The sequence below is a fragment of the Miniopterus schreibersii genome (genome assembly GCF_964146895.1).
Source record: "Miniopterus schreibersii genome assembly, chromosome: X".
Taxonomy (NCBI): domain Eukaryota; kingdom Metazoa; phylum Chordata; class Mammalia; order Chiroptera; family Miniopteridae; genus Miniopterus; species Miniopterus schreibersii.
Window position 1 is genome coordinate 102,856,568 of NC_138104.1, and position 16,289 is coordinate 102,872,856.

At 40.0% G+C, this 16,289-nt stretch overlaps 1 protein-coding gene across 1 annotated transcript in view; it reads left to right on the forward strand.

The window, feature by feature from the left end:
- Nucleotides 1-16,289, forward strand: part of ARHGAP6 (Rho GTPase activating protein 6) — a 234,975-nt gene that overhangs the window by 198,207 nt on the left and 20,479 nt on the right. The window contains exon 9 of the mRNA XM_081124879.1: nucleotides 4,549-4,728. Within this exon, the coding sequence (XP_080981005.1) occupies nucleotides 4,549-4,728 (180 nt within the window). The remainder of the gene's footprint in view (nucleotides 1-4,548; nucleotides 4,729-16,289) is intronic.

The window sequence follows — 16,289 nt, forward strand, 5'->3', positions numbered from 1 at the left end:
GGCAGCAAAATATCTTGAGGAAGAGATTCCTTTTTCTAATTCACACAAAGTTGTCATGTTGGATAGTGGTTGGGTCGGCCCCATAATTAGTAAAGTCACAGCTGTGCCTCAAACCCAAACCAATATAACTTACTAAGAACAGAAATATAGAATAGGAAGTAGAACGGACCTACTAGTCTAGTTCAGGGTTTAGTTCAGAATCTCACAGCCTCCATATGATTGACATTTGGGACTACATAACTGTTTGTAGTGGAAGCTGCCCTGTGCATTGTGGTATGCTTAGCAGTATCCCTGGCCTCTACTCACTTGATGCAAGTAGCAGCAACTTCCCATCCCCATCCTAGCTGACACAACCAAAAGTGTCTCTAGACATTGCCAAATATCCTGTGGGGTGGGAGAGGGGGCAAAATCACCCTGGTTGAGAGCACTTGGTAGCTTTATAACTCACTGACCACATATTCTTGGAGAAATCTATTAACCTTCCTAAGCCTGAGTTGTCTTATCTGAACTTTGGGAATACAATTCTTCAACTGACACTGCACAATAGTTCATAAGACTAATTATTATAAGGAATATGAAAATATGCTGGTAACAGCAAAGTTGTACAGGGAAGTGGGAGATTCCAAGGGTCTCTAGACAGTCTTGACCTAAACCTTGAATCAAAATGAAAGATTAGTAACCAAAAATTAAAGCTTCAGGAAAAATATGAGGAAAGCATTGCTTCTGTGAAATGGTTATGAGTTACAGGAAAGCAGGTAGCCCACACAGTCATCTTGGATTGGAGTAAGGCTACAGTGTGGGAAAGTACTGATGAGGTATAAGGGGAAATTGGGCTATGTTCATAGAGTAGTGAATACCTTTGTAAGGAGGGAGGTAATTGATTCTTTTAAGACCTGGCAGAATCTTTGGATTCCACTTAGGTGTTATAATCCTTGTTGTAGATTGGTTAGAAGCAGGGACAGAGTGAGTTAAGAAGCTTTTGTATGAACAGCAATACAGAAAACAGCAATTTGCATTATGAATGTTTCCATGTAAGAATGGCCTTGGTATTTGAACCACATACATCCTGGGCACCTACCCTGAGTTCCTCTAAACCACTGAGTGTTGTTCAGAAATTTTCTAATTACTGTTCCTGAGATGCTGTGGCATCTAGGAGGTGGAGGCCATGAGGACATGAGGCAAATATAGAATCAGGGAATGCAGTACAGTTACTGCAAAAGTCCAGAGAAAAAGTGATGAACATGGGCCAGAAAAGTTAGGAATGGCTTCATGGAGGAGAGTGAATTTAAACTACACTTCAAAGGGTGTGTAGGAACTGAGTAAAGGGTGTGTAGGGATTGAATAAACAGACCACGTAAGCACTGCATAGAGATGGGAGTTAGCTAAAAACCCCTTCTGGTAGAAGTTAAGAGTAGAGGGAAAGGAACAAGAGAGAGTTCCTTTGTTTATTATTTTTTCAGTTGTTTTGACAGCAGCTGGTAGAGAATACAGAAAGAGCAGAGTGGAGTGAGGCAAAAATTAAATTGTGAAATATGGTCAAGAAACAAAGCCATTTTCAGCTTTTTGTCTTACCTGTTTATTAATTTGTGTTATCTATTTATTGGGTAGTTGTTACGGATTGGAACGTAGAAAACTGAACCAGAGAGTCAAAAAGCTTGGTGGCTCACACGGGCTCCGCCAGCACCTTGCTACAGGACCTTGTATTTATAGGGTAGAGGAAGAGGAGGGGAAACAGAGTTGGGTTGGGGGGAGGCCTGAGCTTCCTCCTTTATAAAATGAACATAATATTTCCTTTCTAATGGGTGCTTAAAATTCAATGCACCATTAACTAATAGGATCTTAAAGATGTCTAAAAGAAGGGCATGAGAAAAATTGTTGACTAGTTAGTCAGTGCTTTTCTTGGGTAAAATAGTGGTATTTTATCAAATAGCATTGTTTTTCTATCTTGTGTTTGTTTGTTTTATTCCATTTTGTCTAGTTTGCTATTTGCTTTGCTCCTTAGGGGAAAAAATAAATTCCCAAAGTATGAAAGATTTAATTTCTTCTAGAAAGAATATTGCAGGAACATAATTGAAACCTCTTGAGCAGTGGTTTTCCAGGTTGTCCAAGAACCCTCTGGCATTGCATGGAAAATGTGGTGTGAATATACACTTTTTTGGTGAGAGAGTTTGAAGCTGGCCTTTAGTTTTCAAAGAGTCTATGAGGCAAATAGAGAAGTTACTAACCGCCAAAGTAGAGCCAGGATTGCTGACCTTTGAGGAGGTACATGCCTCCAGGAAATGGGAGGCTGGCTTTGGAACTGTAGCAGGATCAGTGCCGTGCTCTTCTCACCCCAGCCCAGCCCTGCTTTGAGGCCACTGTTTCATTTCCCCGTGCTGTGACAGGGTCGGCCACTCAAGTGTGAGCAGTGGGAGGTTAGGGTGGTGATGAAGAGCATGGGGCTTCCTGGAGCCAAGCCACCAGCTTCGCTTCCAGGCTCCACCATCTCCTGGCTGCGGGCTCCCGGTGTCACATCCCCGTCTGAAAAAGGGCAGAAGCAGCAGCTGCTTCACGAGCTTCTAGTGAGAAGATTGAAAAAGCCTGTGGAAAGCCCCCAGCCCAGTGACTGTACATGCTAAACTTTTTGTAAGGGTAATCTCTTCGTATTAGGATTAGAAGTGACCTAGGATACTTATTTAGTTGAGATAAAATTTTTCCTTGAATTGGCTGGCTAATAATGAAATAATGAACTGAACCCAAGTGCACATTATATAAACAGTATACATGCTGAGACATGGGGAGCAAGGGTGGAAGCTGTCATGAACAAGTCTCCAATTAAAAACACAGTAAAATAAAAACAAAACAAAACAAAACAGTGTTAACAAACCACAGCAGCATGGTCTGCAGCTGGAATCTATGTGCAATTTTACAGACAGACTGTGTTGCTTTCCCAGAATAGCAACAGGAGAAGGAGAGAGCGGAAACAGAGTTCTGGACTGTCCTTGTACTAAACATTCTTTTAAAGAAAACAAAATCTGAGAGACAACTAGAAGACAGCCACTGCACAGGACAAGGCTCTCACCAGACACGGGATCGCCTGGCCCCCGATAGACTTCCCGGCCTCCAGAACTACGAGAAATAAGTTTATGTGGTTTAAGCCAAAAGAAAAAACTCAAAATCTTTTATTTGTTAATATTTTAAAAACTCGAAAGCTCTGATATTACTTTAACAGGGAAAGGAAAGTTCTAGAGGGATGAATTGGAAAATGGCACATATTTAATTCTATCCTTAGCCATGAATTTGCAGGAAGGGAAATGAAAAACAAAATGAAAACTCGTAAAGTTTTATATCAATGAAGTAAAACAAAGAAAAAAAATAACTGAACAGTCATATGTAAGGGGCACTTTCTTAAAAATGCCCAGTATTTACTACATGAAATCATTTTACTTGGCGGCCAACATGAAAACAGCCTCTCTTTCTAAAAATAATGCCCCTCATGTTCCACCCTGGGATTGCAGGGCCTGTGGCCACCACTTCAAGGCTCCACAGGAGGAGACTGGGACTTGGGAGGCTTTGTCTTGGCTGTGAGCCAGGACTCCTGAATTCTACACTGCACGCCCAGGTGCCTCTCAGAAACCATGCAGATCCCCACCAAGCAGCCACATTTCCTGTACTCATCCAAGAATTACTGCATTTTCAGTATCAATAAGAGAAATAAAAAATTTCCTAGGCCAGTGGTTGTCAACCAAGGGCAATTTTGCCCCACAAAGGACAGGTGGCAGTGACTCTTACCTGGCCCTTGCCTGCCTTTCTTTCAGAACCCTCTGCCTCGTTGAGCTTTCTGGGGTGCCTTGAGGTATTTTACATGTTCCTGTCTTGCATATGGTGTTCTGACCACTGTGAAATTGCCTTCTGTCCCAGCTCCTCCACTTTTCAGCCTAGCAAACTCTATTCTCTCAAGGTTCTGTGCAAATAGTGTCACCTCTTTGGAGTGTCCCTGGGGCCTCCACAATTGATAGCTTCATACTTTGTACTCACTACTTATCATTTGTAAGTCTCTTTTCCCTCTAGAATGTGGACTTTTAAAATAAGGACTGTGTTGTGATCATTGTTGGAAATTTTTTTAATTAGAATTCATGAAAAATGCCTAGCCTATGGTAGGTACTGAGTGGATGGATTAATGGAGAGATGATGGATTGTTGGATGAAGGGACAGATAGAAGGATGGATGGGTGGATGGATGGTTGGATGGATAGATAAATGGATGGATGGGTATCAATATTTTTAAAGAGCAGACAGGATAGAAATTTCATATAATATCAGTTTCACAATAAATAACTTAGAGTTGCAAAATTTTACTCAATATGCAATGAAATAGTCACTGTGCTGTGAGCTTCAATTCAAGATATGAAACAAAAGGAAAATGGTGGTACCTCTCATGGATTCTGCCAGAGATGATGTAGTCCTTGCAGAAAAAAAAACTAAAGGAAAAGGTTCCATTGATGATTGAACCACTCAGCATTTTGAAAAGCAAAAATAACAACAGTTCTTGTATTTCCTGTTCCTATAGGTTACTGGGAACAAAATGACATCTCTAAACTTGGCCACCATATTTGGACCCAACCTGCTGCACAAGCAGAAATCATCAGACAAAGAATTCTCGGTCCAGAGTTCGGCCCGAGCTGAAGAAAGCACAGCCATCATTGCTGTGGTGCAGAAAATGATTGAAAATTATGAGGCCCTGTTCATGGTAGGTGGCCCTTTTTGGCAGGGCATCCTAGTAAACTGCCTATTGATTGTGTCTTGGTGGCGCAATGAAACTCACCCCACCTTCTGGTCTATAGTGCTGGTCACTGAATTCATAGAAAGGCATGCAGTTTCAGTAGGAATAGAAATTTACAACCTATGATATTATTGTAAGCGTGTGATTCCATGTTTAAACAAACATTCAAATTATAAATTTCATTTTGTTGTACCCTGAACAATGGTCACATTTTGGAGTTATTTAATTATGCATATAGCAGTATCCTTGCTCAAAATATTGATAAAATCATTCTCTTTGGAATTATATATGGCCTTCATGAATTTATATAGTCATAACCATCAGATACGACAGGCATCTCTTCCAAGGTCAATATTGACATTTTACCTCCTCCATGAAGCTTCACCTATCTTTTCTGTGACCTTCTCATGCCACTTACCCATGTCATTTCTCTGTCCCTTGAACCCCATTACTCTTCTTATTGATGTTTATCTTAACATTGTGCTACAGTAATTTTTTACTATTTTCCTGAGTAGATTATAAACACATTTAACACACAGGCTGTGCCCTTCTTATCTCCTCTCCGTATCCTCTGTACACTTTTGGAAGGCCCTTCATCTGGCAGGCACTCAATAAATATTTTTTTGATTTGTATTGAATTACCAGTTCCTGTTTTCCTTCAAAAAACTGCATTGCTTGCTCCAACTTCCCTTGAAACATTAGAACAAATGCCAACTCTCTTCTATTTCTGTTTGCCACTCATATTGCTTGTCAAATGTTACAGAAATTTTCTCTGTTTCTTCTCCCATTTTTCTTGTCAATGTGCAAACACCATAAATCTTACCTATTCCACTAGAGCCTTTTGTGTCTCTTCAAACAAGTGTGCTAGTCTCCTCCTTTCAATCTCCTCAGTGTTTTCTCTATATTTTTCAAATGCCTTGCATTAGATTTATTTTCATGCTTTTTCCTATACCAATTATTTTTTGTAAATTTGAGAGCCAGTGATTTAAAATCTTTGCTGTGTCTTACCTATGTGATTGTGACCAAGTAATTCAATACTTAATAAGCATCAATTTCAGTTTTATGAAATGGGAAAAATAAAAATATGACCTATTTCCCAGGGTAGTTCTCAAAATCATTTGATTTGTGAAAGTATTCTGCAAACTATAAAATTCTATGCAACTGTTAATTAATAATTATATTAGTTGGGCAACACGAGCTGGCTCAAATCTCAGTATACAACAGACATACATATTTTGTTGACATAGTTTAATCAGATGTTTGGTTGACAGCCTTACAGGTGGTGATTTAGACACCAAGCTCCTTGCATCTTGAGACACTGCAGTCCTCTGAGATTTATGGGCCAAACCTAGAAGGGACATCCATCACACCCAGTCAAATCTCATTGGCCAGAACTCAGCCATAAGCCATATTTAACTGCAAGGGAGGCTGGGAAGTGTATTCCTGCTAGATGTCCAGGAGGCACAGAAAATGGATTTATCACAGCGAAAAATTCACTGAGGAAGAAGAGTGTCTTGCTCCTCTTTGAGTCTCTGAAACACTGTTCCTATGTTTCACACAGTAAGCTCTCAAAAAATGTGGAATTTGTCATTGATTCTATATAAATTTCACACTTAAGCCAAAATCCTCATAATTAAGTACATATTTGGATGAATCAAATGACTGAACTTATCAACATTTTCATCAAGTTTCAAGTCACATGTCTTTTTGCCAAGTAGTCTTGGTATTACTTCATACTCCCTGGATTTTTTTAAACAAAATAATACCTTAATTCTATTCAATCTTAATACCTTAATTCATCAATCTTAATTCTATTCTCTAAATTATGTATTCTAAGAAAAGTTCTCTATATGAAAGCACTAATCACCAGGCATTTCTTCACCTCAGATACTAAAAAAAATAGTTGCCACCATTTTAATTGTGCTATTCCTCCCCTTCCCATTTCCTGCCGCCTGGGCTACTAAAAACAGAAGAAAAACATCAGTTTTCCACCTCTTCCAACATTTTCCAAATCTGATCTTTTCCCCTCTTGATAGAAATTGATGTCAAGACTCTCCTGGGTAAAAGCTCCTATTCTGGTTCCCCAGTTGTGGTCTTTACTTCTCAGCGAGGCCTTTTACTGACCACCTTTTCTAAAATACAGCCCCACCCACCAACTGCACACTTCCTCACTTCCTATTTCTTTTCCATGCTTTTACTCCTTAGCACTCACCACCACTAATACAGGGTTTTACTAATTTATCTTGTTTGTTGAGTGTTTGCCACTGAAATGTAAACTTCATGACAGGATGACTTTTTGTTATTTTCCATCTGCTTTCTTTACTGCATCACATCTGTGCCTGGCATCTGGTAGAAAAGAGAAATATTACTTGAATTAATAAGTGACTCAATGGTAGTTTTGTGACATATGATTTTCATATTACTAAACTTTACTCCTTATACATATGAAAAGCTTTGAGCAGGTAGGAATTAAGAATAGCTTTCTCAGAATAAATTAACCATTAACATAAGCATTCTTGACCTCCTTAGACAGATTATGGGAATTACATATTGAGAAAAATGACAGTGGGGTGGCAGGGGTGATGGAACAAAGATACCAAGCGGGGGTCAGTAAAAAGAAAACTGACTCTGGAACCAGAAAAATTTGCTATAGTCTTGTCTTTGCTCTACATTACCTTTGTGACCTCGTCTTCTCAGATTTCTGTTTCTTTAGTTATCAGAGGACTGGGTTAGAATAAATGATTAACCAAGATCTCGTTTAGTTCTAGAATCTGCATGATTCTGTGCCCTAGCACTGACTTCACCTCTTTTATTTCCATAAAGCACAGAAGAAAATTAAGCTCATCACTTGGTAGATTTTCTTGGCATATTTGGCATTTCAGAATCCAGTTGGTTATACCAAAGCTGATGGCTAGTGTGGGTGGACAAAAATTTAATGATATATAGAGCTGTTTCATTTTGTTTTGTTTTTAAGAAACTTTCAGAATTAGTATAGTGATTCCAAACAAGGAAGAATAAAGCTAGACAGGACCTGATAGTTAAAGGTAGTTAGCAGTGTGCAGTTTCACAGTCATTGGAAGGGTTTATGAGATCAGAAAGAGAGGCATTGCTTCCCACTGGCATTAGAAAGGAAGATTTATTAAAAAGGTGGTTGTGAGTTTGTCCTTGAAGGCAGAATGCACCCTGGAGGCAGCAATTCCACAGAACTGATGGAAGGGATATAAAAACCCACAGAGGTCTGGCAGAGATCCAAAGTTTGTTCTTAGTGTTAATAATGTCCTTCATTTCCTGATGCCTCTCCCAAGGGTCCAGTATCTAAGTTAATTGGAAATGGCAGAAAAGAACCTGACTGTCCCATAATACAGAAGAGGTGCCTAGATTCAGAGGCTGACACACTGTTCAAAAGCCTGACCAGGACAGTCTTTTGCACCAATTGTTTGCTTTTCAGGCACTGTGTTGGAAACCCTAGAGCTAATCATGATAACAGCCATCTTGAGCACTCTATTGAATAGCAACTACCAAAGCAGTAGATTGTAATAGTGGTTCTCAAACTTGAGCATACAGCAGAATCACAAGGAAATTTGTCAGACATTCAGATTCCTGGACCAAACTCCAGAGAATCAGATTGAATAGCACTGCGGTGAGGCCCAGGAACCTGCACTTCCTCATGAATGCCTCCAGGGCATTCTGGTACTTTTGTCACCACGCCTTGGGAAACCATATCTTGGGAAACACCCACGACGGTGGGAAAACTGAGCTTTGGAGTGAGCTACTAGAATTCAAGTCCCTGCTCAGCCATATATTTGCTATGTGATCATGGCTCCATGCTTAACTTTCCTACGCCTTCATTTTCCTGTTGTAAAAAGAGAGAGATGGAGTTAACCTACTTTATTGTATTATTTTGAGAATTAGAAATGACATTTTAAGGCACTTTGGACAAGAATTGACATATACTAGGCACTCAAAAAAGAAGGTCGCTGCTATTGCTGTATTACATTGATAAGATGTCTGCCCTGTCAAAGCAGGTGTTGTTACCAGACTAAAGGAGTCCATTTCCCTGTGCGCATCAGAGCCCAATAAGATACAGACAGGAGCTTGCATCAAAGAAAGTAGGGGTTTAATATTAGGAAGTGATCCACGCCCAGAGTCACAGGTAGCTAATGTTCAAAGACCTGGCTTCCTGATGGCTTCCAGGGGATGGGTTCTATAGGGGGAAATCCTTAATCTTGGTCACTAAGGGAGTTGGGTCATGATCAGGGTCATGGTCTCTACTGATTGGTCGGTGCTAAGATAGTTGATCAGTGCATCTGGTCTTGATGTCAGCCACGGTGCCGCTTGGTCTGGTTTTGCTGCTTTTCTTGGCCTGGAGCTGAAACACAACTGAGGCCTAGATGTTATCTCTAGTTTGACTGAAACCCTGTCTCTGGGGTCAACAGACCCGAGGCTTTGTTCCTAAGAGTATTTGATGCCGACCAGGACCTCATTGTCCTGAGCGCTCAATGATTAAGGGAGTAGACATGCAAGGGAGAAGACGACAGGTGAGTCAGGGGCTGGAAGAGGCCAGTTTGAATCAAAAGGAAAGAAAGAAGCAAAGGTCATATTGAAGAAATGAAGTTACAGTGTCTCCTTTGCAAGGAAGCACACCCTGACCACTCTGTATAACAGTGTGACCTACATTTTGTTGTTTGTTTGTTTTTGATTCAGTGTCTATACTCCTTAGATTCCTTTACCTTTAAATCCTGACCCTCCATTTCTAATATCAACAACAATTTAAAAACTGGATAACATAAAATGATCCTCTCTGGGAACACTGGGAATAAAAGAGAAGGATTATGCATGCATATCTAGAAGTGGCCACTGGTATCATTATAAGACAGAAAAGCATTCACTGACCCCATCATTAATACATTAATTGGTCTGGAAGTTGTTGCTTCTGTAACTGATACTGGGAATCCCAGAGAAAACTCATCATTGCTCTTGGAATTAATAGGAGCTTCAGAGCAGAGTGGAGAAAACTGTCAGCTCATTCCAAGGGTTGATACCATACAATTCCTACTAGGGCTTCTTTTTTGGAGAGAGGGAAACGAGAAGGCACCACCCCTGTGGGCTGATGAAAAGTCCCGAGTGCAGTGGAGACGTGGGAACGCCAGTGAATTCCCACCCTCCTGCTTCATCAGCCTGAGTTGGGGACAAGCACAGCGCACGTGGGAAATTTCAAATGAGAACTACTGGGAAAAAGGGTCAGAGGCCAAGACGAGGATTCCAGGCTCCAAAGCCAAGCTTTGCTTTGTGTTGTCTTCATTCCCCAATGCAAATTGCATTTTCTTAAAACCTTGTTTGCATGCCAAGTCAAAGGAGCAGGCAGTAATCCAGGTCATCAAACAAGAAACCACCCCCCTCAACATATCCAGATAATGAAATAGGATTTCCATGTCCTGTTTTATATAACCACTGTTTTTTAAATAATCACTGTTTATGTGCTAGGGATTGGCTACTCCTTATGTACATCACCAGCTTATCTAAATTTCACCACCATCTCAGGAAGAGTAAGCCAACATCTTTTGCCCGAGTGATGTAGCAACTAAGTGAATGATCTCTACAGCATGTTGCTCCCCACAAAGAAGACAGGTACTTCAATGTGGCACCTCAGATACAGAGTTCATCTGCAGGGAAGAAAAAGAATATTTTAACCAGCTTGAAAGGTGGGAGCAAAGGAGACATCTCATGGTATTAATCCCCCTGGACTGTTCATAACACTGACCTGCCTGATGTTCAGGCCAGCACATGGCTGCAAGGGGCAGTACATGTTCCTGCAAGAGCCTGCTCACCTTGTCGCAGTCTGCAGTGACAGGCAGCACGCACGGGTGGAGAGAAGCAGAAGCATATTGTACCAGAGATGTGTCTACTTCCTTTAACCTATTGCCGTGGAGCAAAGGCTGCGAATCTTTCTTCTTCCTTCCTTGAGTCATCTCCCAACACAGCTCCATGAGTCCTGGGCTCTTCGGTTAGTTTTGTTCACTAATGTGTCTCAGCTGCCATACACTGCCTGGCATCTACCAGGCACTTGAGGAAAATGTGTTAAACTTAATGAATTCTGACCCTCCAGATGCATCCAGACACCATACGGAATATTAAGCCATCCTCCACGACAGAGCCACACAAAAGCTTCCAGGCTGGGCCTGCCCATGTTTCAGCTTTTGCTCCCATAAACAGCCGAACTGATTTCTTTCACTTTAAAGAAAGTTTAAGTTTTTTAACTAAAAAAATGACATCATGACTTCCAGTGATATTTACTTTTTCAGGGGAGTGTTAAAGTTTTAAATGCCAAAGCATCCTTCTTGGTCCAGAACAAAGTACTGGATTGGCATGGAGCATCCAGTGGCAAGTATAGTAGGGCTGGGTCCTGAGAATTGCTCTCAGAGATGCCCTTAATGGTTTGTTATAGTGACTTAGCAAATGGAGAAAGCTCGAATGGTTTTTCCCTCTCTGTGGTTTATGGAATAAACTACATCATAGCAGTTATACCCTAGGCAGTCATTCAGGGTTTCATTTCTAATGTGATAGGGTGGATTTTAATTGTGACAGTTTTATTCCTTCATATGTACAGTGTTTACATTTTTTCTCTGAAGCAGGAGAGTCCAAAGTTCTTTTGATTTTTGAAATAGCATTAAGCTTTGAAGGAACACATGAAAATCTAAGTTGTTGAGTCTCCAGATAAACACAGCCATAAATGGTACCATTAGAAATTATCTAAAGTTACTCAATGGTTGACTAAAACCCAGTAGAGATCTTGTTTTGAAGCAGGCTAGGTTTTGTTTTTCCATTCAAACATGCAGAATTAGTTTATTTAAAAGGAGTAATGTGTTTTTCACAATCCCACTCCTTAGTTTTCATTTTGCTATATACAAAATCCCAGAAGGAAAAAAAAAATCTGAGTCACACTTTTCATTTTTAGAGTTTTTGTATTGATGGAAATAATAGTTTAAGAACCTATAAAAATTTTCTGATGATCCGCAGTTGGGAAAGGAAATATATTTTCCTACTCTAGAGACTGATAGCAAGGACATTTTGCTAGAGCATGACATTGGTACTACTTATAAGCAAAAAGAAGCATGTAGGCAAAGGTAACAGAAGCAGTGTACACCATGAAGAACAATAATCCTGAGTTATTTTTTATTATTATTTGTAGCCATTTCCACAACATTTATTAAGCATCCATTGGGTAGAAAATACCACCATTGCCTGTTCTGAAAGAGCATAATATTGATTAAGTAAGTGGGTGAAGGGTCATGAACATGCAGGAAGGAACTTGAGGAGAGAAAAGAGTAGAGAGGCAAAGAGGGGAAAGAAGATGCATTATTTAGGAAGCACTTAACTGCACGGAGGAGAAAAATCAACTTCAGGTGACTGGAAACATCAGGCTTTATTATTTTGCATAATCAGAAGCCTAGGGAAACACAGTTTTAGCAGCACACTCATACTCCTGTTCTCTCTGCTCTTTCATCTTCAGCTGCAAGATACTGCCGTTACTTCCAGCATCTCTTGATATTTCCTCTCTTGCATCTCTTTGCAATATGGAGGAGAACCTTTTCCAGAATCTCAGAGATCCCCCTTGGGGTACTTTGATCAGGATTGGCACACATGATCTTGCCCTAGCTGCAAAGGAGGCTAGCTGACAGTAAACTACAACCTTAAGAGCCTGTACCAGTTCCAGGTAGACAAGTCAGATAATACCAGCCTTCAGGAAATTTACCTTCCAATGTTGTGATCAACCCAAATACTTGAGGTCTGATGGAAAAGAAGGAACCAGAGGGGAGAAGCTACATAGAGTCTGGCTTTAAGACCATTGCAGCTGAGGGGCCAAGAGGTCACAAACTGTAATTCTAGAAATTCAGGGGGAAGTCAGGAACAGGGACATATGAAGAGGAACTCCTGTAACCTAGTTACCAACCAGAAGTGTTAAGCAAAAGAGAAGAGAGTGGTGCTTCTCTGCAAGCATACAGGCCAGGAGGCAGCAATGAATGGCTTAGTCAAGAAAAAAATCACAAAACAAATGCTGGCCATCTGCATGTTATCTGCTTTTATTTTTTCTTTTGCTTAATTTATTATTTTGTCTATTCCTAATGAAATATTTTACTCTAAACCTCTTTGCAGTTGGTAAGGTACTTGCAAATCTGTTAGCCCTTTTCATCCCCATAACACCTCCATAAAGGATAGATAAGATATGTCTGGATTTTCAGGTGCTGAAACAGAATCCCACAGAAGAGGGGTCATGTGTCCAAGTTTACATTAATTATAAGCAACGGAGCCAAATTGGACCTCAGGGGCTATCAACTCTTAGTCAGATACTTTTTCAACAACACCTTAATTCCCGAAAAGGAACGCAAATGGGAACAATCTGCTTGGATATTTCTTACTGTAAGCTCCTGTTTCCTAACAATTCATTCCCTTGACTTTTGTTTCTCTATTAAGTATCTAAATTAATAGAAAATGAATGCTCATCCAATTTAACTGAGCCATTAATTTGAAATCTTTATTAAATAAGAGGAAATGAAATGTGCAATTATGTACAAATATTAGAGGAGGCATTGGGAAAACAGCATTGGATACTGTTGTATGAATGCTAAGTCAGCTCCAGGTATCATTTCAAATTCTCTATCCTCATTCTCCCACTGGCCCCAATTTTCTGAACCATTCCTTTATTGAACAATTTTTTATTGATTTTAGAGAGAGAGGCAGGGAGAGAGAGAGAAACATCAATGTAAGAAACACTGATCGGTTGCCTCCCACATGCTCCCTGACTAGAGATCAAACCCACAACCTTTTGGTGTACAGGATGATGCTCCAGCCGACTGAGCCACGTGGCCAGGGCCAGATTAATTTTTGAAGCTGCTTTAAATCATTTTGTAACAATGTGAGATATAAATAAATTAATTTTAAAATGGATTATGTTCACTGTAATCAGTCTTACATAATAATAGGAAAATATTACCTACCCTTCCTGCAGTACATGGGTTTACATTTTTTAACTATGTCTTTTTTTATTTATTTGTAAAGAGTGTCTCTAAGCCAAAATGGTATCATGGGTCTTTTAAAAACAAACTACAGATAGATGTAATAGCACTGACCCTATTTGTATTAGTTACCAAGTAAAAGTCATGTATACTACATAAAACAGATCTCATTCATTATAATTGGTTGGGAATCAGGCCTAGTTGAATGTGTGAAAATTGTGAATTAGAGAACAAAGTTTATGGAAAGTTATTTTCTAAATAATGATACTTCTTGTACCTATTCTTATTATGTATCCAAGTTAATTATTACACACACCATATACTCTCAAAGAATGAATATTGTGATACTACCACTCAGGACATGCATACTAATTGTTTATTTTTTGGTGGGAATGGATTGGTGCTTGGAGCAAACATTTTTATTACATGTCTAAGCATAGAAATTTTAAAATTAAATTAACTGGATAAAAATGCACATTTTTTTTTTATAATTTGCTCATGTTATTTTCTTTTAAAGAGAGTTCAGGATATATATTTTTGGCCTCTATTATTTTTTGCTTTGTTGTTCATTTTTTCAAAAAATGAGTACTCTCTCTTCTTATTTTCATCATTTAGGTATTACTTTTTGAAAAATTGATATAATCATGCATATCTGTTGGGTCATGTTATTTGAAAAATTTACAGTAAAAATTATCAGTCTTTTTTATTTAATTTATTCCATAAAGTAAGAGAAGAGACTCTCAGCCTTGACCTAAAAGTCCTGTCCCTTTTCTTCTTTCATTCTCATCTCCAGGCCATTGCATTTGGTCACAGAACTTTAAATGCCATCTATGTGTGTCTCCCAAATTTCTATGTCTAGCCCATCCCTTCCCCTAAACCCCAGATCCTTATTCTCAGTTGCTTACTAGGTCTCTCCTTCATTCGGGTGTCTTACAGGCCTCTCCCCCTCTCCCCCTTACCATACAAAGCCACACTCCTGTCTTGCCCCCAGCCTCTTCCTCCTCCAAGTCTCTACACCAGTCAGTGGCCACCCCACCCTTGCAGGTGCCTACCCTCCAGGCGTTCAAGTCGTTCTTTCTTCTTTTCCTTCTCCTGCTCCTTCTTCCTCTTTTTCTCTCTCCACCCACAAATTAGCTAATGCTGTCATCTCTATCTTTACTCTCTCCAGGATCCAAACATGTCTCATCAGCTCCCCGTCCTAGTGCAACACTCCGGATCTCTCTTCTAGATGTATCAACAGCCCCTATCTCCTTCCCCTCCTGCTTCCCCGCCACCTACTGTCAACTGAGCAGGCTCGATGATGACAGTTCATGTTAGCCCTCTGCCCGAAACCTCCAGTGGCTCTCCACCCACTTAGATTGAGAGCAGGAGTCCTTATCAGATCCATAAGACTCTACAACATCTGGCCTTGCCTCCTTACTCTCACTGTCACAACCTCACTAGCCTCCTTGCTGCTCCTGACTCAAGATCTTATTTTTTCTTCCTTCTGCTTAGAATGATTTTCTGCAATTCCTTCATCAACTTCAGTTCTATGCTAAAATGTCAGTTTCTCTGTGGTCTGACTCTACTATTTAAATTGCACCCCTTCCCCAGCATTCTCCATTGGCCTTTCTTAGCTTTGTTTTTTTCCATGTGATCCAGGTTGTGGTTTGTTTGTTTGTTTGTTTAATGCCAGGCTTCCCTTATTGTTGTCAGCTTCTAGGAGAAAAAGATTCTTGTCTGTTTGGTTTGTAGCTGAATCCCAGCTTCCAGTGCTGGACATTCAGTGAGCATTCACCAAACATTGACATATTGAATAAAAGGAAAGAATGGGAAAAGGCCAGAGTGAGAAGCACAGTGGTGCTAAAGTAGAGGGTGTATGAGGATGACTGCTACTGGAGAAAATAGGAAATACAGATTGAGATGAGCAAGCAAGTTGGAGGACTTCAGCTATAGGGATAAAGGGTTTTTGAGCAAGTGAGTGACTTGATCAGAGCATTCCAACAACCATACAGAGAAAAAAATTGTTGCATGTGTTGTAGGAAATAGTACCCAGGTTAGCAAGTTGTTGTACCAAAGACCCATCATGGATGTGTCTTTTTTCCCATTAAATCATAAAACTAGCTTAAGGAATTTGGGGGCTCACAATACAAAAGCAAATATGTCTTTAGGCATAGCTTTACCTAGGAACCAAATAATGTCAAGAGACCCCTTTTCTTTCTCTCCATTTTTTGGTATTGTTTTTTTCAATTGTCAACACAATCCTCAGGCCCCATATGGCTACAGGCCCTGTATCCTCTCTCTCATAAGTCTCAGAGAAACTTTCATGGCTTTTCATTGTCTCTAATGGAGCCACATGTCCATTGCTCAGGCATCCATGGTAATCTGGGAATGGAATGATCACTGACTTAAACTAGGTTACCCTTAACCTTGAGCTTAGGGTTGGGGAACAGTTGGTTCTCCAGAGGGAACTTGAAGTATAACTCTTACAAGAAGAGGGAAATAGAGGCTGGAAATGGCCAACAGATGACCACT